Source organism: Jaculus jaculus, chromosome 2 (genome assembly GCF_020740685.1).
Source record: "Jaculus jaculus isolate mJacJac1 chromosome 2, mJacJac1.mat.Y.cur, whole genome shotgun sequence".
Taxonomy (NCBI): Eukaryota; Metazoa; Chordata; class Mammalia; order Rodentia; family Dipodidae; genus Jaculus; species Jaculus jaculus.
The window spans coordinates 199,711,936-199,736,373 of record NC_059103.1 but is presented as its reverse complement, the minus strand read 5'-3'; the positions used below and the strand labels follow the sequence as shown (position 1 = coordinate 199,736,373).

The 24,438-nt window shown below is 48.9% G+C and overlaps 1 protein-coding gene across 1 annotated transcript in view; it reads right to left on the bottom strand.

The window, feature by feature from the left end:
- The window catches only part of Col22a1 (collagen type XXII alpha 1 chain), a 266,961-nt gene extending 252,238 nt beyond the window's left edge, over window positions 1–14,723 (bottom strand). The window contains exons 1-2 of the mRNA XM_012948295.2: window positions 14,694–14,723; window positions 3,123–3,270 (exon numbers count right to left, since the gene is read on the bottom strand). Coding sequence (XP_012803749.2) covers window positions 3,123–3,270; window positions 14,694–14,723 — 178 coding nt within the window. The remainder of the gene's footprint in view (window positions 1–3,122; window positions 3,271–14,693) is intronic.
- Window positions 14,724–24,438: the final 9,715 nt, after the last annotated feature.

Below are 24,438 nucleotides of genomic sequence, written 5' to 3'. Positions count from 1 at the left end.
CCTCCTGTCTTTTATGCACCCTACAGGACTGGGATTCCATGTGCTCATGGCCACACCCAGCTCTTTACATGGATGCGGAGAAACTGAACTCATGGAGAATGGCTTCTCAGACCTTCATACTTGAGCAACAAGTGCTCTTACCCTCTGAGCCATGTCTTCAGTGCCTCAAAACCCATTCTAATTGAGTATGACCCATCTACATGAACAGAGAGCCACTGCTAACCCATGGCATGTACCTTTGACTGTAGTCTGTTTCCCTGGACTTACTGATGACATGGGACAGTACCAGGCACCGGACAGTACCAGGTACCTCCCACATCCAGCAATATGCTGGAAGCCCTTCTATAGCCATATTGTGGTTACATAGCATCTACTGCTTAAATGGACATAATTCATTTTATCCCATGCTTTCTGGTCAGATATTTAAATGCCTCATAGCATTTCCCCATTAGAAAGCCTATATAAATATGTAACATTCATGTTGTATAAATATATAGCAGTTCTATAATATTTTATGTATCTATACTTACATGTCTACAAACATAATTTTTATATAACTATACAATGATGTTGATTAAACAAAATAAATATGCTTTTAAATAAATAAATTTTCTCCTCCACATAGCAGCCCTGTATATGGTGCCTACTTAGCCATTTCACAATTTCAAGGCAGAGTATTCTCGGAAGCTCCAGATTAGTCTGCAAACCCGCATCAGAGCTGCGCTCAAGCTCTATGGCCTCAGCTCCGCCGTGACCAGAAACCCCCGCGCCTCGGCGAGCACCTGGCACGAACATTTGGGTACTAAAAACAAAAACGCATTTTGCTAAAATGTCACACTGACTATGGTCGAAAGACTAATGCCGGGCATGGCGGCATGAGGGAAAGCACGTGTCTGCTCAATGGGGACCATGAGACCTGCCATACCATTGCAGGGGTTTCTCAAGGAAATGTGTCTTTCTACCACAATTCTAAATGTAGTGACTTAGCCCCAGAAAACAATAAGAAAATTGGCGGGGGATATGAGGAATCTCACAGAAGCATGACCACCCAAAGCTTGGAGAAAATGTATCCCACTGCCCAGATGGAACAACTGGAGCGCAGGTCAAATGACTGGCATAGAGGTCACTGGTGCCAGAGCAGCGGGACATCATGGCGGCAGCAGGAAGGAGTCTTCGCTCCCCACCCGGGAAGCACCCCAGCATGCATGGGGCAGACTTGCTGGGAATAAGTCTTGAACTGTGGGAACATGTACGTGTGTGTGTGAAGCGTGCAGTGGAGGGTGGGGACGCTTGAGGAGCAAGCATTGCTGGCCTCAGCCATACACAGCTGGTGGGTGAATTCTACGATTTTGTACTTTCGAGCTTTTGTATAATCACACACACACACACACACACACACACACACACACACACACACACACACAGCAATACTTCACTGTGTGGCCTAAGCTGATGCCTAAGCCTAAGGCACATGTACATCACCCTCCAGTTTTCAAAACCTAAGTCCCAGCCTGCCCAGGCGCTGAGTGACATCCCAGCCCGTGCAGAATTTTCCCTTCTGCAGGTTGTTTGTACAGATGGAAGGACTCAGGGATCATTCCTGGGGAGTTTTTCTCCTGGACACAAGGGCCATCGTTTTGTCCTTGGGACAATGACGTCTCAGCCTAGTCAGGGTCATTGGTGCTGAGGGCCAGCGTGCAGGCTACGATCCCAGAGCAAATTTGTTTTAAGGTTCCAGAAGGTTCGTCCTCTCAGGGTGCCTCACCCAGGGACCCTTTGAGCTTTGGCCCATTTTCCCCCAGGGATGGAAGCACCCTGGGTTGTGAGCATGTGAGGAGAAAGTGCCTAGTGTAGAGAAAGCTCCTCACCAGAGGCTTCACCCTGTGGAGGCCCCGCCACCATGCCCTCATGTGAGGCGAGGCTGGGAGGAACATTCCCCTAGGCACCGAGGTCTGACTTGATGGGTTTGGGGGTGGGCGAGGCCTGATCTCAAGGCGACAGAGTGCCTGACACTGGATTCAGGGCCTACTGTGCCACTCCCATCACTCTGTGCAAGGACAAGGCAGCGGTGCGCTGGACACAGGCTACCTTGTACTGCTGAGCTCTCTTGAGTCCAGCTCTCAGGAGGGCCTTCCCCGTGACAGGGACCCCAGCCCAGTGGGACAGTGAACCCATGTCATCACCTTGGCCCCTCTGCCCTCAGGACGTTCCATCCCCAGTGAACAATCCTAGCCTTTGGTCCATTCCACAGGCACTTTCTCCTCCCCAACCCGCTCCTCCCAACACACACACCCTGACTTGGACACTTGCCTGGCTAGACTCCAGTGTGCTGACTTCTCCCCTGCACAGTGCGCCCAGGCTCTCACAGAGCAGACCACCCCCGCCCCCGCCCCGGCCCCAAACCTGCATGCACTTGCGAGGATCAGGCTCAGCCTGTCAGGACAGCTTGTTTTCTCTCTCTCTCCCTCCCTATCTTTCTTTTTTTTTAAATTTTTTATTTATTTATTTATTTGAGAGCTACAGACAGAGAGAGAAAGACAGATAGAGGGAGAGAGAGAGAATGGGCGCGCCAGGGCCTCCAGCCACTGCAAACGAACTCCAGACGCGTGCGCCCCCTTGTGCATCTGGCTAACGTGGGATCTGGGGAACCAAGCCTCAAACCGGGGTCCGTAGGCTTCACAGGCAAGCGTTTAACCGCTAAGCCATCTCTCCAGCCCCCTATCTTTCTCATACACGCCCCAGTTCACACACACACACACACACACACACATTTTATATCCACAGGCACTGTCACATACTCATACGTTCACTCAGTCTCACACATACCCTCTCTCACCCTATCCATAGTCACACTCTTTTACACACATCCTCTTATGCACAGGCCCAGACAGTCTCTCAGTCTCTCACACACTCCACACTCACACATTTTGCTGTCACAGGTCTTATTTGAACAGATGGTCCTCACATGCACACATGAGTTGCAGACAGCTAACAGATACACTGGCTGGATTGCTGAAACTTTCGTGTAGAGTCTGTCAAAAGCTCATTCGCAGGGCCACACCCTCACTGATACACACATACACACACTGACTGCCCACCCGGCCCCCACCTTGATGTCCCACCTGCACGCTGGGCCTGGCAGCCTCTGTCCCCGCCCCACAGCAGTAGCATCCATAGAAGACAGGCCACAGCGCTCTGCTGGGAGGCCACCATGGCTCTCCTGCTCTTGGGAACAAGTCTTTCTTGGCCAGGAAGAGACACCGTCAAGGTCTACTGGAGCATCTCCTGTGTAGAGAAAAACATACCCTGAGAATAGCCGAGCTGCTAGAGGGCCACAAGAAGCGGAGAGAGCTCCTGTACCCAGCTGCCAGCTGTCTTCAGCCCACGGTGTCACCTTGGCACACAGACGGCAGTGTGACCTTCTGCAAAGCAAAGATAAGTAATCTGGAAGGACCCTCCTTGGTTCATTGTCTGTCCCTCCACCCACCCAACTAGAAACGTCTTGAGGTAAGCCAGGGGATGCACAGAGGAGTGGGGGAGGTCTTGGTGCTGGGGATCCACACCATGCCTACAGCCTCTCAGTAGCGCCGTCCCAGCCCCCTCCTTAACACGACTTAGAGACCTGCCGTGACTACCCATCCCTGACCTCACTGTTCTCGCTGTATCAGCAGGCTGTAGCTGGGAGCTGTGGACTTCCTATCAGTTTCCCACCTATGCCAGGTCTACAGCTGACCCTCCTCTCTTTGGAAGGTTTCCCTCTGCCTGAAATTCCACACTCACTAAGTAAGGGCTCCTCTCACTGACACTCAGCTGGGATGGTAGTCTTCTAGAAGCCCTTCCCAGGCACTGCCCTCCCCATGGATGTGGGGCATCTCAGATGTCTCCAGTGAACACTGAGGTCCCCTCTGCTTAGCAATGGGATGTCACTTTACCCATTTTCTTCTTCATCGCCCCAGCTTCCACCACATCTCTGGATTACGACCCTTTATGCATCCAGCATGTCTATATGAGTGAAGTGGGAAATGAAGGATCTCTCGAAGTATCTCTGGACACAAGTGGTTTATGATAGAAGGGAGGTTACTTAAAGGCAAAAGAATGGATTCAGATAATACGTAAATACATTTTTAGAGTTGAGTGAACAAGAAAGCATTAAGCAAGTAGCAAACATATTTATGAAATCATTGTTTTCAAGTTACTGATGCGATTCTGGTAGTTACAGTGCTCAGTGGGGCGAATGCAAAGACAAAGACAATGGATCCTGTGAGCTGCTCCAAGGAGCACACTCCACAGTGTCCTGGCCCTGGGATGGGGCCAGGTGTGCCAACAAATGACACAGCACAGGAAGTGTGTGTGTGTGCAAGTGCAATGACTATCTAAAGAAATTTAAAAGCCAGGTGTGATGGCGCACGCCTTTAATCCCAGCACTAGGGAGGCAGAGGTAGAAGAATTGTTGTGAGATCAAGGCCACCCTGAGACTCCATAGTAAATGCAAGGTCAGCCTGGGCTAGAGTAAGACCCTATCTTGGAAAACCAAAAAAAAAAAAAAAAAAAGAAAGAAAGAAAAAGAAAGAAATTTAAAATTATCTCTCTTACACATATGCACACACACATGCCACAGGGAACATGCTAAACGTGTATAGTTGAAAGCACAAGATATCCAGGCTGAGAACAATAACAGCCCTTGAACCTCATGCAACATATCCACCCTCCAGCTACATGGGATTTCATGTGTCTTCCAGGTGCCTCCCTCCCACCTTGAGTCTACAGATTGAACCATCCATCCTGGAGTGCTTATCTCTAACTTGGCTTCAGGATGGTGGGTCCTATCTAATTTCTATCAGTTCTTCAGCTTCCTGCAGGAAACTATGCTCATCCCATTTTATAAACGATAAGCAACTGAGCCTAGCAGATGAAGAAGCTTGTCCCAGACAGCCACGGTCCTGGCAGGAGTAGAGCCAGGATCAGACACACTGGAACCCAACAGGAGTATCACTCCACGGAGAGTGAGCACCATGAACCCAGTCTAGGCATTTCGGAGTCTAGGCTGTGACCTCTCAGTTATGGGGCGGGAAGAGCAAGCCAAAGATGTACCACTGCCTCCTAGCAAGCCTGAGCCTCAAGTCCAAAATTCCTCCCAGACTCCAATAACACAGTTTCCAGAACCACTTTTCAGATATACTTTAACCAAAAGATATGTCCCATAGGTTGTGTACCAATGACTGAGAAATTCCATTAATGACCTCTATCTTCTCAACCCCTCCAGATGCCGCGGATCATCTGAATTCTGCTCCCAGTTTTCCTTCTTTTCCCATACCCCTCGTGTGCTTCCCAGGACTAGAGGCTTAGGCAGAGAGGAAGAACTCCTCATGTCTTTTTCTCAAACAATCCTCCCGCACCTCCCGGGGGAATGAGTGGCCAGCTGAATCTGGTCAGACCCTGACTGAGGTTAATTATGAGTTTGTTTCCATGGGCGTGACATTGGGCCTGGTGAGTGTATGTCATGCCATGCTATGCTGCAACCATCTGCCCATAAGCTCATGCTCCTCTGTTACTAGAGGGCTCTTTGAGGCAGGGACTTGATCTTAATGCTTTCTGTAGCACTGATCACCAGCAGAAGAAACTAACCAGGTGCTCAGGTACGTTAGTATTTGAGGTGAAGAAAGAGTGAAGGGGGAAAGAAGATGTGGAGGTTGGTAGTTCAGATGCCACAGGGAAAGCTAAGTCTAGATGATCTGGAGTGTTGGTCTGGGCACAGTCCAGCCTCCATTCTGTCTAGACACAGCAGAGCCCAAACCCAACTGTTCTCTTTTTTCACCAACAGTAAAGATTGCCTTAGTGCCTGTTACTAACAGTAAAGAGTACTAAATGCCTGTTCCAATAAGTGGGCTGGGTTTTCCACTATTCCTTCTTAATTAACCTCCACAATCTAGATGAAAAGGCATATTGAGGAGAGAAGACAGCCACATCTGTTAGTGGTGACGCCCATACATGGACCCTAGGGCCCACTGCCCTGGTTCTTGGCCTCCCCATGTCCCCTCTTCCATGATGGGGTTGAATTGCTATCTTCAACATTATAATTTGAATGATGTCTAGACTGTTCCAAACTCCTCATCCATGTTATCATCATTAGATTCCATCAATATTGGCTACCAAGAATTCAAAGTTGTGTGTTCCTAGCACTATTATTTCATCATAATTTCTAAACATTAACATTTAATCAGCCATTTTTGTTTAATATATTGCCGTGGACATCTGTGTACCTACGTCTTGCCCACACATGATGATTTTTCTAGGGTAAGCTTGTAGGGAAATACTTAAAGGGGCTATACTGCACTCCTGACACCAAATTTCCTTCCTTCTGCTTCATGTGAGGCAGTTGGGCATACCAGTGAGTAACGTAGATGATACAGGACCCTCTGGCAAAAACTCTGACAAGTTTTGCCAAATTTAATTCCAAAAGGGAACCGATTTCCACTGCAGTCATTTATGAACCCTCTTACCACACACTTGGCAGTATTGAATGCATCCTTCCTTTAATCTTTTCCAGCTCAAATAGGATAAATATTGTTCTTTGTTTTCTATGCATTAGCTTTGGTCATGAGGTTTATTATTCAAATGTATTCTCTATTCTGCATATTTTTATTTTCATGTGGCCATCTATTCCTAAAAGTATCTGTCATGGTTGAACCTAAGGTCTGTACAGAGAAGAGAGTTTATAGATTCTGGCACGATTAATCACCCTCACATGAAAAGTCTAGCTGACAGGTAGATAAATGATTTGGAGCTCACACTGGACAGGTCCTCACTGACTGCTGGCACATAGATAGGATATGCCAGGGCAAAGCATGTTCAAATGAGCACTAGAAAAAGGAAGCCCAAGGGGTTATAGGAGCACAGAGAGGATGGTAGCATGATGCCTGATACCTCATCATATGGAGGACAGTCGGGCTCTTTGGACCCTATAAGTGGAGTTTAAAAGGCTGAGCAGGACAAAAAGTCAGGTGGCAACTTCATTCAGAGGGAACAGCATCTACAAGACCCCACAGGGAACCAGGAAAAGACACATAGGAATATCCCCAGCTAAGACACATGTGAAGGGCCCTCTTGGGATAGGTGTGTGGATCCTATAATCCTATGTCTGTCACCTTCAGGGCGACATGCACTCATCCTGCCAAGGCACTGAAGTCCACCTCACAAGACCCTGGGTTATTGAAGGGCCCGAGTAACATCACTGGAAGAACAGCCATGGGAACCAGAAGAAAGGGACTATCCCTGAAGAGAACAAGCAGGGCAGGCAGAGTTGCAGGATCATGGGTGAGAAGGTCCAGGGAGAGGAGAAACACACAATTTTAGCAAGTCTGAGCTGGTTACCAGCCCTCTCATCTCAGAATGCCCTCTGAGTACAGGGCCGTGGTCTTATTCTCACTGCTGTCGAGCTCCTGGGACAGTCCCTAGCACATACTGGATGCCTTAGTAAACATTAGGTTTATGGATGAATGATGGAAGACCAGCATCTAATACTTTCCTGTTCTCTTCCTATCACACAACGTACAGGAGCCACTCATTAGACCACTGAATATACCATCAGAGTGCAAACCCCCATTTACTACAGTGCAGGTGCTGTGTGACTGTGGCATGTTCTCACATGCCTTTACAAGACAGGCACTGTTAACACATGAGGAAGGAAGAGATCAAAATGGGAGGGAGTCATATCTTTTCCCAGATCATTCAGGTGGTTGGAACTTAGAAGAGAGACTGAGACTTGACCCCAGGCCTCTTGAAGGCAGAAGCCACACTCTGTCATCCATATCATCTCTGCAGGTACAGCAAATCCAAATATTAGCAGCATCTTCCACACCACTGCTTTTTGAGAAATAAGGAAGACGGTGGCTAGGGGGATAAAGTAGTGACATATATCTATTTTCAGGATTCAGGAAATCTAATCACTTCCGTAATAGCAGAAATTGAACTTCATCCAAGTTGTACTCTATGTTTTTTTTTTTTTTTTGAGGAATTTTCCTTGCATATTTCCCTGAATACACAAAAAACAAAACTTCAGATGGATATCCTTTATGAGGATAGGAGCAAAAATGCACAGCAAAAGATAAGCAAACCAAATTGTGCTGCATCTTGAAAGTATTAAACACCATAACCAAAAGTGCTTTATCTCTGGAGTGTGTTTGCAGTGTACAAAATAAATTGATGTACTATACCACATCAATAGAGAGAAAGAGAAAACATGCCATGCTCCTCATCAGCACAAAAAAAGAATGTGATAATAAACAACATTCTTCCATCATACAAGAGGTCCCACTCCATCAATTAAGACTGTAATAGAGTCCTCAGTATTACCAAAGCCATCTGAAAGCACACAGATAACCTCACACTCAATACTGTTCCTTTCAGGCCCATCATCATACAAGGATTCCCACTAAACCACTATAGTCCACAGAACACTTTACTAGAACAATTCTGCAAGGAAAAGAAAATATTAAGGAAAATCTTCCTTCTGAAGACAACATGAAGATCCACAAAAACTTCTAGAACTAACAAAAAGCCATCAGCACTGCAAGATATAAAATCAGCACTGAAAAGTCAATTGCATATCTATGTACCAGAAAGGAACAAATAAAAAAGTAATTTTTTAAAATTCAATTTATAATAACAGCAAAAAGGATAAAATACTTTCAAAAGACTGTAATAAATGGATGTAACAAGACTCCTTGAAAAGTTTCAGCAAAAGAAAATCCAAAAGACTCAGTAAGTAGAAAGGCAGATCATATCAATGGTCACTTAATGATTGACAGACTTCCTGCCTGGTGGGATGAAAGTTCCTCAGGGTAGAGAGTGTCTGTGGTTACACAACATGCAGAAACAATTAATGTCACTGGGTTAGGTTGTCACTTAAGTGATTTAAAAGGAAATTATTGTGCAATATATGTGTGTAACAGTATATCTAATATATCCATTTATTCAACAAAGATAAAAAATACAGATGCTTATATTCCAACCCTTCTGAAACAATGTCATTCTGGGAAATAAAAAATCATAGTTACAGGGCTGGAGAGATGGCTTAGCAGTTAAGACATTTGCCTGCAAGGCCAAAGGACCCAGGTTCGATTCCCCAGGAACCATGTTTGCCAGAAGCACAAGGGGGCACATGTGTCTGGAGTTTATTTTCAGTGGCTGAAGGCCCTGGTGCACCCATTCTCTCTCTCTCTCTCTCCCTCCCTCACCCCCTCTCTCTCTGTCAAATAAATAAATAAATAAACAAAAACAAAATATTTTAAAAATCATAGTTACAGATGGAGCTCAGGTGGATAATCAGATGAGAGTAAAACATGGAGACTGCCCTGAATTTTCTGAGTTTCATGAGAGTGGACTCTTCTGGATGAAAGAAGAAGGGGCTGACTTGTAACTTGACATATGGAACCCATAGAAAGATACTGCTGGCCTTGAAGATGTAGGAAGGAATGGCCTAGAGACTTCCACAAGAATTTTATACCAGATAGACCCACTGTGAACCCCTGACCTCTAGATCTGGGAAATCCACTATGGGCCTCAAACCTACAAAGCAGGGAGACACACTGTGGATCTCTGACCTCCAGTACAGAGAAGGTCACGGTAGACCTCTGACCTCCAGAACAGGGAGACCCACTGTGGATCTCTAATCTCCAGAACAAGGAGACCCACTGTGTATCTCTAACCTCCAGAACAGAGAGACCCACTGTGGGCCTCTGACCTCCAGAACAAGGAGACACACTGTGGGCCTCTGACCTCCAGAGCAGGGAGATCCACTGTGGACCTCTGACCTCCAGAACAGGGAGACACACTGTGGGCCTCTAGCTTATAGAACTTGAGCAAAAGACTACCCATAACAGAGAGCTTGACAGTACAAATCCTGATTGGCCTCTGGCTCTGGTGGACTATTCCCTGCCTCAGTTTCCTCACCTAAACTAAACTAAAGCTCGGATGTATCTGTTTCCAACTGTCACAGAACCCATGTCCTCAGCCAAGGGAAAAGCAAACATTGGCAGAGGGTCTCTATGATGTAGACACTGTACACAACTTCCTTGGCAGCAGCTTCTTGAGAGAGGAATCACCATCTCAGAACTAACCACTCTCTGGCAGGCAGCTCTTCAACCTCATCTGTGCTGAACACCACCTCTCACAGGCCTGAGTGGGTGGGTCAGGTCCAGTGAATGCTTATTGAGGGGAAAAAGGAGAGGCATGTCTGGTCCTCTAAAGGGAATGGCTAGGGAAAGATGCATGTTTGACTGTGTGTGTGTGCTCTAAGAAAGACACAAAGGGAGTCAGCAACTTCCCCATGATTCAGCACCAAGGAGCCAGGATTCAACCCCAGGTAAGCTGAGTACAGCCCATGCTTAGAATCTCTAAGGTGGTGCAGCTTCCCTGGGTGTCCAGAATCTGGCTGGACATTTATACAGAGGAAAAACAAATAAATAAAGGATGTTATTACAAACTAAACTATACACCACCCCATTTTCAGGAGAGGGAAGACCAGGGGTTCAGATGTGACAGAGTTAGGCTTGGAAAAGATACTTTTAGACAAGATCTGGGAGAGAAGAAAGCAATTTCATTGGTCAAATCATATACACAGTAATTGATTTGGTGATATTGAACCAACCTTGCATACCTAGGGTAAGCCCTACCTGGCTATGGTACATAATGCTTTTTATACATTGTTGGGTTTGATTGGCTAAATTTACTGAGGATTGTTACACCTATGTTCACGAGAAATATTGGTCTATAGTTCTATTTTGGTGCAAAGTTTGTGTGTGGTTTAGTACTGGGGTACTTAATGGAATGAGTCAGGAAGGGCTCCTCAGCTATTGTCTTCCAGAAGTACTAGCTTCCACCAAAGATAGAGTGCTTTCTAGAAAATGCCCATGAGGGAGGAGCCTGTGTGGAATCCTGACAGCTCCCCAGTTATTGAACAAGCACTTCTAGTCTTCTGATCCCTTGCACCAGAAAATAACCTTCTCTGTTCCATGACAGTGAGGTGAGAAGTGATTTCTGAAAAGCACTTTGACAGTACTGAAGAAATTTGAGATTTCTGATAGATTGTTTCTCTATCCTCCCTAGTTCACCACAAGTTGCAACCACAGTGGTCAAGTGGCACCACTGTGCCATCTCCCTCCTACTTGGCCCTGAGCTATTTCCATGTCAAGTTGGCATGACATAGGCCACACCCCTGTCCCTGGGAGGCAGAACACTGCCATTAGTTCCCCAAAAGTCCAGCAATTAATTTACCGAGCTGAGTTCCTTCCACTAGCCAACCCATCACCATAGTAACCAGCATTCCTTATCCAGGGACCCAGAGGAGGGGAAAAGACAAACACTGGGCAGAAAGCAATCTGGAGAGAGAAAATGAGATTCGGCACACTACTGGGACAGCCTGAACAGTCTGTGCTACTGAGGGCGGGGGCTGGGTGGCGTGGAGCAGGGCTACTGTGTTGCTGGGTGATGAGCTGTGTTCTGAGCAGGAATCTGGCCAGGGCATAAAAACATGGTGTGGCTGTGGATGGGCCACTGCACTATGTCTTCCATCTTATCATGACCCAGCTCTAAGTCTCCAGTACAGCCCTGCTGAGCTGTCCATATACAAACTGCACTTACAGGTGAGAGAGGAGAGATGGGTGGCTTCCAACCTCGCAGGGTTTCTAGAAAGATAGCCAGGGTCCTAGCTTTAAAACAAGGCTCTGTGTGGCTTGGTACATGTCCCCATTAGTCAATACATACATACATACCAAGACCTGCTTTCATGCCAGGCCAGGCATTAACACAGTGGCCACTGCTCAGCCTGCTTGGGGGAAGCTCATGTAGTAGCTTTTCAATATGAATCCAGGTCCACATTCTAAGATGCCCCTAGGAGTTATGCAAACCATGTCCTTAACTTCTTTGAACAGCCCTCTCTAGCATATGGTAAGACTAGATTACTCATCTCATGGGCTAGTTGAATTTATTTACATGAGTAAGAAGCTTAGAACATGCTTGGCTAACATGAGTACCCAGGGCATGGCATTATTACTCCCCAGTCCTTTCCTCAACCACAAATGGGAGTACTTCAGTACTTCCATGGACCAGGTGACAGGAGGACAAGAGGGTGATAATTTCCATTGACTAACAAGCTGCTATTATAGTCACAAGCAGCTATCCAGGGCAGAGAGGTGCTCGGGCCTACTCAGAACATGACCAACTCTGTGGACGTTGACTGCAAGGTACCAAGCATTACATTGTTTTCATGTCTCATCCAACCATGCCATAACCACATCATACTCACACGCATTGTGCCCAAGGAGCTCAGCTCGGCAGCGAGGACAGACAAGCAATGAGATATTATGTACCAACAAGGTCAGAGCTCTATATGGAGAAGACACCAAGTCACGAGAGCTCAAGCACCTGACTCAGACCCCAGAGGCCAAAGACAGCTTCCTGGAGGAGAGGGGCACTAAGCTGAGCTTTGGAGAGTGTGCAGGTAGTAAGCAGGGGGCCAGGGTCACTTCACCAGGAACAGCCCACTCCCACTGTGACTGCTCATGCAATGAGCAGAGGACACGAGGGTGACAGAAGACAGGAGACAGTAAGAGATGAGAGTAAGGAAGAAGCAGGGTTCGTGAAGAAGGTGGCACTCAAGGGTAAGGAAGGACATGAACAGGGGAAGCCAGGTCACTCATGGAGTGACACAGAGCACAGGTCAGACTTGTCTAAGAGACCTTCTGGGACTTTCAGGGTGCGTGTCCACAAGCACGAGTTAAAGGGAGCAGTGAAGAGCCCAGCACCACACGGAAACAGCCAAGCCAAAAGTCTTCCTGAAGACAGCCTGGGCCCAGCTGCAGATTCCGTGGGATCACATGACCGACCACAGAGATCGTGAGTGCTAAGGGAGAAGAGGGTCCAGGAGGAAGCCAGATGTTCACTTTGCCTTCGCAAGCCAGTTGGTGAGGGTGCAGGAGGGTAAGTTCAGGCTAGATCTACTCGGGCATTTAGGTAAGAAAATCCATCTTCATTCTGAAAAACAAAAATGACGCTGAACTAAAAGGGCATATTCCAAATAGACTAGGTAGCTTAGGAACAACAGACATTCATCTGCTTACAGATCTGGAGAATAGAGATACAAAATCAAGGCATCAGCAGGAGTGGTGTCCAGGTAGGGCCAACACTTGCTTTATAGAGGTGCATCTTCTCCCTGTGTCCCATGTGGCAGAAAGGAAATTGAAACTTTTTCTTTCTTTTTCTTCCTTCCTTTCTTTGAAAGAGAGAGAGAGCGTATATGGGTGAGGCACAGCCTCTTGCCACTGCAAATTCCAGACACATGGGCCACTTTGTACATCTGGCTTTACATGGGTACTGAGAATCAAACCCAGACCTGCAGGTTTTGTAATCAAGCATCTTTAATCACTGAGCCATCTTCCAGCCCACAGAGACTTTCTTTTCTTTCAATTTTTAAAAATTAATTTATTTTATTTTATTTGAGACAGAGAGAGGGAGAAAGACAAAGAGAGAAAGAGAAAATGAGTACACCAGGGCCCCTAGCCACTGCAAATGAACCCAAGACGCATGTGCCACCTTGTGGATCTGGCTTATGTGGGACCTGAGTAATCAAACCTGCATCCTTACCCATTCCAGGTAAACGCCTTATGCACTCAGCCATCTTCCAGCCCACAAAGACTTTCTTACGAGAATACTGTGGTGGTTAATCTTTGCCTACAGTTAGAAGGGCACTCTTTTAATTGAAAACATGAATCCAACTCTCATGTATTTCACAAGGCTACAGAATACTGGCCCCTCCTCTTCAGAGCTCTGTATTCTCCCCCTCAGGCAACTCTGTGTCTTTTAACTCCATCCTCAGTTACTTCACTCTTTCCTCCTCTTCATCACCTTTCACCTTTGACTGACAGCTCAGTTTTTACATAGGCTTTCCTGGAATTACCCTCTCTCCCAAAGGCAGACTTCCGAAGCCCATGCAGGCACACTCCCAGCATATCCTTTTAGAGCCGACACAGTCCTGGCACCAATGGGAGAGTGGCCGCCTTAAGCCCATCCCTCCATCAGCACGAGAAAATGCCAATCACTCTTTACTGCTCATTAGCTCCCGCGGACATCTGAGTGCTGTCAAGGCCCATGCCTCTTTCTTTCGCATTTTCAGCATGGAAGGCTGCCCAGTTCATTCACAGGAGATCAGCTCAGATTACAGGGGCTTGAGGACACAGAGGATATTTCTGTTTAATGTATTTTGAGAGTGTCTGCTCTGATGAAGCAATGCATATAAATAGTGTCCCAGCCTCCAGACTGTCCCAACGGGCTCCCCTTTTTCTGGGGGAGAAGAATGAGGTGAACCACACCAGGTCTCTGCTGTGGAGTGACAGAGAGGTGGGAGAGCCACAGGTCCCCGTGGGGTACACTGACCTTGGCTCAGTTCCTCCGGCATCAGCCCCGGAGCTGCGCTAGGCGGGCCCAGCTCAGTCACCTCAACTGTAAGAAGGGACTACTGACACCGTCACGCGGGCTTGGAAGGAGGGGACGTCCTGGTGCAGAGGCTGGTTGCAGCCACAAGGAAGTGATGTGGAGGTGAGGAGATGAGAGGTTTGACCAGCAGACACTTGGCAGAAGGAGGCGTTGGTAATCAGAGAAACCTCTGAAGTCGCCTTCTATAAGTCAGAACTGTGCACCTCGGTGTAGCGGTTGTCCGGGAACCTCATCCGAGGCCCCTCTCACCCACCTCACTTCTCCTGGACGTCTCCAGTGACATGCAATGAGCTCACTGTTAAGTGCACCTCAGAATCATGGATGTGGGGGGCACCGCTAGATGCGCAGCCTAAGGGAAGGTTATAGCCCTGCGCAGACTCTGCTGGCCGTTGGTCCGTTATCCGGAGCACAGCTGTCGATGCGGGTACTGGGGCCTCCGGTTGTCGGGGGACCTGTGTGAGCACGAGCAGACCCTGCAGTCTCTAGCCCGGGCCCTCCACTCTGCTTCTGGAACCCACTGCCCATAACCGGAGCTCAGGGTCCTCCCTGAGGGCCAGGCATCTGTTCCTGCTTTCACCAGGGCAGAAATTCCTGCTTCCCGAATTCCGCACTTGGGAAGGCCTTACCTGGGCACCGACACCGTCATATGCACAGGTTGACTCATGGTTATTTTGCAGCTTAAAACCGTCACTATGCTCTCCGAGGCGTCCCCTTCTTGACCTCAACGCTCCCTCCCAGGTTCATGGCCGCTTGGCACAGCTCATGAACTTCATTCTCCTGCCCAAAGACCTCTCTGCCTGCGAGACACTTCCTTCTCATATCCTGACGTGGTTTCTGCTCTAACCTCAGAGATGATGTCTTTTTTTTTTTTTTTTTGCCAGAAAGACTCCTGCTCATGCTCCGAAACCCAGCCTTGTGTGGATGAATCCTCCCCAATGCTCCTTGCAAGGCTTAAGCAGGGCCATCCTCAGGCTACCACACGCCCCTGTTCTTAGCATCCCATGGGAGGCATTAAAAGCAAACTGTCACCTGGACTTGATAGCCCATGATTAGAATCCTAGGAAGCTGGGGAGAGAAGTGCAGATTTAACTTAATGAAAAGAGCTTTTAGATTCTTTTAATTTTTTTTTGAAAATCCTAAAGCATATCCTGCTTCAGACAGAGCAAACACGTGGGTTGGCAGAAGAATCACTCTCTTTGCTTAGTCACTGTGGCCCGTGTGTACGTAGAGATACGGTTGTCAGGCTTTCCGCATAGGACCGAGGGTGAACTGATTCACAAACGCCCAACGCAGGGCCACTATGGAGTCTCAGGGTGGCCTCAAACTCAAGGCAATCATTCTACCTCTGCCTCCCAAGTGCTGGGATTAAAGGCATGCGCCACCATGCCCGGCTTCAACGACATGTTTAATTTCATTATAATAATATGCAGTTTCAAGAACCTAACACCTACTATGGTTTGAATAAATGCTCCCAGTATTTTCAGGAGTTTATTAAAACTTCTTGGATTTTCAGGTACCTGGCTGGAGGATGTGTCACTGGGCAGTCCAGCCCTAAGGTGTGGTGCTGGATTTGGCATTCCAATCTAAAGACATGCAAAGTGCCTGAGTTCTTCCTAGACTTCTAGAAGTGTGTTCCGTGGTGTGGCTTTGGGCTTTTGGCTTTTTCTCTCTCTGCCTGGTCCTTTAAGAGGGGTCAATTTCTTCTACCATTATGGAACTTCCCCTGGATCTGTAAGCTTCTATAAATATCTATTCCTCCATAACTGTGCCTGGTCTGGAAGTTCATCTCAACGCCCTGAAGCTGTCTGCTACACCTACCATGAGCTGGGAGTTTCACACACAGGTTTCAACTTGAGAGGCGCGCACGCACACACACACACACACACACACACACGCAGGCACGTGTGCAGGCGCACACACACACACACAATGTGCGAATTCTATTTATTTACCTTATGTTCATTGCATGGGTTCTAGCTATGCACATGGACTACTGCAGGCACGGGCCTCGGCTAAGTCATGAGTCTGAATCCCAGCCGTGCTATTTACGAGTGGTGGGATGAAACGTCACGGAGCCTTTGGGGCCAGTGTACAGAAGACAGCCACATAACTGGCCACACCCAGCCTGCTTCACAGCACCATGTGGCACTCAGTGTCACGCAGGACCAGAAAGATGCCATGATTTTGCTTTGACAATGCTCAAAACAGGTCATGGGAAAAGGATCTACTCTAGGTACACCCCAAAATACAAAGTAAAGACCAAGAGAAGTGGCAAGGGGGAGCTCCCATTTGGACAAAGATCTTAGTTTTGTCTGCTCTGTGGGCCACTTGCTTATTGGTCTTGCAGACTGTACACTGGCAACTTAGCTCCTATGTACACCAGGCCAACTGTGAAGAACCAGAATCAGCTTGTATATCGTTGCCAGAAAGGCTTCCTCTTAGAGAAGGTTCCAACCAAAAGGCAGTGTAAATTCCAAGTTATTATGAGTCATATAAAAAAATTAAAAGTTACTCTGATGTCTACCAGAACATAACCACAGGTAGTTAGCAGTGGTCACTCAGTGTACGTGGGAGAGGAAAACTTAAAGCTGGTGGACAGGAGGAGGGAATTAGGCCTAAGATAGGGTTTGTCACAGGCCTCTGAGTGGTTTTTGGCAGAACATCTTCAGAGCCACAGCAGGTAAGCACAGTACATTCACACATTCTCTGGGTGTCTGCCAGGATGTCCCTTTGAGTATGTCAGTGATACAACAGTTTTTAGCTTTTCCTGAATGCTCAGTCCCAATATGCCCTGAAACCACCGCTGGGCCCACGTCCTATGAACCTGAATTCTTACTTGTTGGGAATCATCAGAAGAATGAATACCATTGCCAAGTGGGGAAATCACACACCCAGCGATGCCTAAGGCAGCTGCAAGGAGGGGATGGTCAGCAATGGAAGCTCATCCAGTCACAGGAATCTAAAATGTTATTTCTTACGAATTCAGGAGGAAATGACTGGTTTTGCTAAGTAACAAAGCTCAGAAGTGGTTGCATATCATTCAGTGATTTAGTGAGCCCCAGGCAGGCCAAAGGAGATTTCAGCCTGACCCTCTGCCCTGACTGTCATTCTACACTTCAGCGCGTACACACACACACACACACACACACACACACACACACACGCACACACACACACAAAATTCTTAGTCTAGATGAGAAGAGTGAAGGGTCAGGTCCTCTACCCAGTGTCTCATAAGCCCTGTGTCTGAGACTCAGCTCTTTTTCTCTGTAAGGTGATCTGCTCAGTCACCCAACACCCCAAACTTGTTGTCTTGTCTATAAAGTGAGTGATTATACTTTTCCATTGTCATAAGATTTGCTATTATTTTCCTAGGCAACTTGACATTTGTTCAATTTTTGAATAGAAGATTGGCTAAACAATTCCTTAGGGTGCTTTTCTACCTTCAAGTATTCCTGCAGGCCTTCCTCACTTTCTGGTTCCTTCAGGAAACAACAGTGTGGACCTGTGTTGAGGGCAGGTTTCCCCAGCATGAGGAGAAAGGCCTTTACTGACATGAACATGGCCTTTGAAGTGTTCTCCTTATGCAGTCCCTCTTCTGTCCTCATAGAAGTCATTCCCAGCTCTGATCTTTGTTAAATAAGACATGAATGGACTCATGTCATTCACAGGGCAGGTCACAGCAAGCACACACCTGTGTCACCTCCCTCAAGAGCAGCAGAAGCAGCAGAGGAAGAGGCAGGAGGGCATTCAGTGATGTAAAGAACCATGCTTTCTTTAAGGCAGGATGTCAAGCTAGAAAAGGCCCTTCAAAGCTCTCCTCCAGGTCTGTCTGAAACCCTCCATTCCCTGGGACGCACCACCTGTGGTATTTTGAATAAATGGCCCCCAGTATATAGAGTGTTTTATTAGTTTGTAGTTTGGATCCGCACCACCTCTCTGGAGGAAGTGTCACTGGGTGGATCTTAAGGAATGGCCATGGGTTTGAAATTCCAATCTAAAGATATGCAAAATGCCAGGATCCACCTGAAGTTCCTGAAGTTCGCTGTGTGGTATGGCTTTTACTCTTTCTGCTTGGTCCATTAAGAGGGGACCAACTTCTTCTGCCATTACGGAACTTCCCCTGGATCTGCAAGCTTCAATAAATATTACTTTCCCCATAACTGTGCCTGGTCTGTAAGCTCATCTCAGCGAACCTCAAGCTATCTGCTACACCACCTGAGGCAACTGGATGGCCTTTTCAACTGACCTGGAATCGAGCGCTCAGAGAAACTGCCTCACCAGTCCTACTTATTTGACCCACTGAGGACAAAGGAGAGATCAGCTGCCCCATCTTGAGAGCACCACAGGGCACTAAGACCATCCGTCTTCTCCTTGATACACCACAGGACTTTCTCATGGTATTGCCAATCTTTCCATATAAGCAAGGCTTCTGTTCCCAAGACATAACCTGATGCACATCCCTTTATCTCTTACATTAGACTCAAAAGAAGAGAGGTAACCTGGTCATCTGGCCATTGCAAGCACATTTCAGGGTCTGGAAAGTAGTTATGGTCATCTTGATGGCCACAGGTGACCAGGGAGCCCATGCCTTTTCTGAAGTGGGCACTTATCCTCAACTGGCCCCTGAAGGTCTTAGGGGCATACAAGTTGGCAAGGATCCTAAGGGGAAAAGACCTTCATGTGAAATCCCAATTAGTGGCAAGTGGGTTGCACAACTGTGAGACAATAAGCACCTCAGCCAGCAAGCCACCTGCTCAGCCATTTTCTACATGTTAGTACACTTAGAAGTGATAAAACTTTGAACAAAGCCCAGAAAAACTAGATACGAACATACTTCTGCCCTACACATTTTAAAGGCCCGGGATTCTGCGTCCTTCTGGACCCCAGCAAAGTAGTCTCACATCTCATCCAGGCTCTCACCCAGAAACATTGGAGGGCCAATTTCCCGTGGCCTCTCAGTAGCAGGGTGACAAGCAGAGCCAACTTAAGAAAGGGCTGCCTCCTTCCATTGCTTCCCGGGTTTATGAGGCAAAAGCAAACCAAGACATTGCATATCTGCAAGTATCACTCACTGACTCAATCACTCCTATCGCCTTCAACTAGGCACACAGGGAAATGAAAGCCCCCCGGCACAGCCCTCAGCGTGGGGCAGACAGAGTAAGAAAGTCCCCAACAGAGCTGGCCCTCAAAGCCAAGGCTGAGAGCCAAGGCCCCGGTCCACTGCCCCTCTGCACAGCGCTGCACATCCCACAAGGCAGGGCGGGCAGAAGCCCAGGGAAAGAACTTCCTGCAGCAACGTGGTGCTAAGCTAAAAGGATCTTTGACATGGCTTTTGACATACTTGAATTTTTCCAGGCAAAAGTCATCAATGGGAAGCAGACAGATTGGGAGCTTGAATAACCTGTGTTGACCAAATGTACCAGCTCTGGGGAGGGGATCTGAAGATGTCAAAGAACAGAACTCAGTGATTCTCTGATACCAGGGGACGCCAGTGCAGACCCCACCGTGCCTGACAATCACATCCTCCTGGCATCACGAGTCTGCCAATAAACAAATCCAAGTTATGTTTACTTGCCAGGGACAGGAAAGCTGCTACAGAACGAGATATGACAGACAGACAGACAAAAGTACTTCTTGGTCTAGAGGCATGTAATAACATGCTGAGATAGGAAGGAGACGTATTTGCCTTGTCCATCATGACAAATTCCCAGAAGGCTGCTGGTGTATCTCCACTCCCTGTATCCCCTTCCATCCTAACAGATCTCAGAGCAGCCACTCCAAACAGGCTCTGACATTCCGCACGCTAGCCAGCCTGATCACCCCTGCCTGCTCGGGCTGCAGACGAGAATCAAACAGCCACATCCAGGCGGGCTTGGTCCCATATCCCTCGGGGAAACTGACACAGATCTCGTCTGCTCCACACTGGGGTTGTCCTCAAAGGGGCTTCAGGGGGAAGCAGACCTGTGACAGGAGGGAGCCCACTCCCCCTCCCCCACACCCCCGCCCCGGCTCGCATTGGCCCCCTCACCCCTCCCTAAAGCCCGTGGCCCCTGGCATGGGCCACAGAGAGAAATCAGGCCTTACCTGGCAGGAAGAAGCACAGGGGTCCAGCGGGGGCCCTTCCTGTCCGGAGCCCAGAGACCACTCCAGTGGCAGTGAGGCCCCTCCGGAGGGTCCCCTGCCAGCGGCCACGCACGTTGCCTTTAAAATCTAGCACGACCAGGGTCCAGTCTCCAATCTCCAGGCAAGGGGTGCTGTAAGTCGGGCCAGGGGTCGAGAGAGAAACAGAGAGAGAGAGAGAGGGTGGGGGGGAGGGAGAGGGAGAGAGAGAGAGCTAGTTTTCAGCAAGTGGCTAAATTCCTGCAGTCAGAGGCTAGGCTCAAACTTCAAGAGTAGGAAAACAAGTGTGCGAGACCCCGCACAGAAGGGGCGGGCAGGGAGCAGCCGCGGCCCCCAGCCCCGGCGCCGGAACAAAGCTGCCCCCGGCCTCCCCAGGGGCGGTGTGGCCGGCCGGGGTCCCGCGGGCAGCGGGGCGGGGCGGAGCCGGGGGCGGGGCGCCGGGGCGGGGTGGGGACGACCTTGGCTCCCGCGAGGGACCCGGCGGAAGCCGGGGAAAGGTGGGCAGCGTCCCTGCGAGGTCTAGGGACCAGGCTGGCTTTGGGCTCCAAATGGCCGAGGACCCTTGAGGAAGCCCGGGAGAGCGAGGACAACTGTCCCTTTGTGGACTTGCAGGATATTTTGGTCCCTTTACAGCCAGGTCTGAAATAGCCCACCGACTTTGGAGGCAGCTGCTGGGGACCAATTTAGAACGTGTGGAGCCCATGGGGGTACAGAGCAGGGAGCACCGGGGTCCTTGCCCAGCGCCAAGAGCCCGTCCTCCTGCTATAGTAGATGAAAACAGGCCACCTACCTCTTGATGCGCTCTTGCTAAAGGCGGCCCTGATTGAGAGACCCTCCCTCCAACCTGGGGGTGTATAATGCAAGAGTCTACCCTTCACCTTTGAGGTCAGGTCCAAGTCACCAGCCAGGGGCCTCCAGCACAGGGAGGAGAGAGCCCAGGTACGTCTGTCTGATGAGGACGTTCCCCGCGAATAGCTGAGTGAGAGAGCAGGTGCTGGCCTGGATGCCCTTCTGCTTTTTGCATTCTGAGTAGAGCTCCTAAAAATGGGCCAGGCAGGGTATTTTGGACTGGAGGAGGATGAGAGCATGGCCTAATTTGTAGGCGCTCCCCCGCCCTGCCCCCACTCAGTCAGGCTCCTCAGTCAGCCCTGGGGTGTCTTTATGTGGCTGTCTGCACTATAGCACCCATTGATAGGCAATCCGGGGTCCTCTGTGACACCCATGGCAGTCCATTCCAGATGAGTTTACAAAGCATCCCACTGGGAGCTGTAGAGATGGCTTAGCAGTTAAGGTATTTGCTTGCAAAGTCAAAGGATCCCCCTTCGATTCTCCAGAACCCAAGTAAGCCAAGGGGGCACATGGAGTTCCTTTGCAGTGGCTGGAGGCCCTGGCGAGCCCATTCTCTCCTTCTGTCCCTCTCTGTCTCTCTCTCTCTGCCTCTTTATTAAATTAATAAATAAATACAAACAGAGCACCCCTGGGTGTAGGCAGTGACCAGTGCTGGCTAAACAGAGTAGAGGTGGCTGAGACAGCCCACCCTGCCCTTGCAATGGACTCAGGCTGAGATGAGTGTCCAGCTTATCAGAGTGGCAGGAGGAGAGGGGACAGAGAGGAGGTGCACCTGTCCAAGAAGGGCTCCTGGGTCAGTCCCTGCCCAGTGAGGCAGCCTGGGAAGGAAGCCCAGGAGTGTATCCTGCACCTGCCATCCCTGATCCAGTCAGTGAACACTGAGAGAGACTTCCATGATCCGTTCCTGAGCTTCACGGAGCTCCACCAAGGAGAGGAACAGAGCACCATCTGAGGGGAGCTCCCTGGAGACTGTAAGGAGCACAGGCCTCTGTGGAGATTGGAGGCCAGCTAATGGGCAAAGGTGCCATGCTGCAGAGAAGAGCCCCAGTGAGAGAGAGGAGGGTGAGTGGTGCCCCCCCCCCTTCGGCAGAGGGAAGAACTCAGGATGGGGTTGAGAGCCCCTGTTGTCTGGGTCTCATGAAGGCTGACAGGATTTAGAGGACAAAGACCTTCAGGGGAGGGTGGGCACAGCCTGAGGGCCTGGGAGGCCCTAGAGAGTTTCTGAGGGCAAGGGGCAGGACAGCCAAAGCCACTGGCAGCCATGGGGTGGGGTGAGGCAGGCAGGTGAATTGAGAAACTATGCACTTGAATATAGTAGGGAAGTTTACAAACAGCAAGCAGGAAGAGAAGAGAGAGGGAGATGGGGAGGGGGGGAGGAGGAGAAAGGAGGGGGATACTAGGTGAGCTTGTGTGTATATCTTGTCTGTGATCAACCACCCTGATATCCACAGATAACAAGGTCTCTAAGGAGACAAGAGAACAGAAGGAATCCAGCGGTGGATGACTCCAGGTGAGTCACTGTCCTTGGGACTCCACATTTATTTGAGCGCCCACTAGTGTCAGATGTTGGGAATGCAAGGGTGGATCGAACATAATCCAGACCCTGGAGGAAATAGAAATCTACAGGGATAAACATGTCAGCAGAGGCTTATGAATGATGAAACCTCCAGGGCTTATAGCTACCTCCCCCCAAAACACTAATCCCACTTTTGTGTGAAGAAGCTCCTGCCTGGGGGGGCTCTGGGGCTCCCTGGCTGCTGCTGAGGTAGGGTTGGCTGCCGTAGTCCAGATGAGTTCTTGGGGCCTCTGCACACAGAAGCTGTCCTTTGTGACACAAGTTGCCTTCATTTTATCCAGGTCAGAAGACATAAATTTGCTGGCTTCCCTCAAATCCCACATTGCCATGGTGATCCATCCTGTCTTCACCATGAGAGGATGAGGCTGTTTTATGGCCCAGGTGAGGTCCTAAACCAAGGCTACGAGTCCTTCATTTCCTAATGCTCCTGTGACACAGTCCCGATGTCGAGTTCATGTGCCTAAAATAACATGAATTTCTTACCATAGACTCTGGAAGGTGGCAATGGCAAATGTCAAAATCAAGGCCATGGCAGGATGGTTCCTTCTGGGGGCTCCAGGGTAGAAGGTACGCCTCTCCTCTTCCATTTGTAGAACGTTCTTGTGTTCCTTGCCTCAGGGCCGCATCCTTACATCCCTCCAAATTCTTGACTCCGTGTTGGAGCGCTCATCACCACAGCCAACATTCCTTCCATTTCCTCTTATACAAACCTTTGTGAAACCATGGGGTCCAGTTCACAAGGGTGGCCCAGTATGGTCTCCCATCTCAGGATCACGACCTCAGTCACATCTGCAAAGCCACTTTTACTCTGTCAGGAAGGAAACGTATTCAACAGGTGCAGGACTTTAAACAGAGATAATCTTTGGAGAGATAGCCAGGCTTCTATAAACCCCAGAACACCACAGCCTGATATGGGGTTCTTGCACTTCTCCCTTGACCCTCTTCTCTGGGACACCCACATCCCACAGTGATACTCACTCAGCAATGCGTGCCACATGTTGAGGATAGAACAATGTGAAGGTGAGCCAAGGTGACTCTGTGGGCTTATGTACCCCTCATCAGGTCATAATTACACAAGCCACAGTGCCATCCATCCAGGGAGTAGCAAGGAAGAATGGAAAACGTGGAGTGTAGGTCCTAGGCAATGACCCCTAGATGGGGTCATAGGCAAGAGGAGGGAGGACGTGGAAGAGTGTGACGTGGAAGAGTGTGCTGGGCTGATGAAACAAGCAGGACAAAGCTTATTGAAAACACAAATGTCCCACATTTGCTGGACAGCCACAAAGGGCCCCCAAACTCACGAACAACTGGTTTCACAAGCAGGAGAACCTGCATAGATGGTGGACTCCCAGTGTCCCCTTTCCTGAGGGGCACTCCAAGGGACAGGCAGGACTGTCACA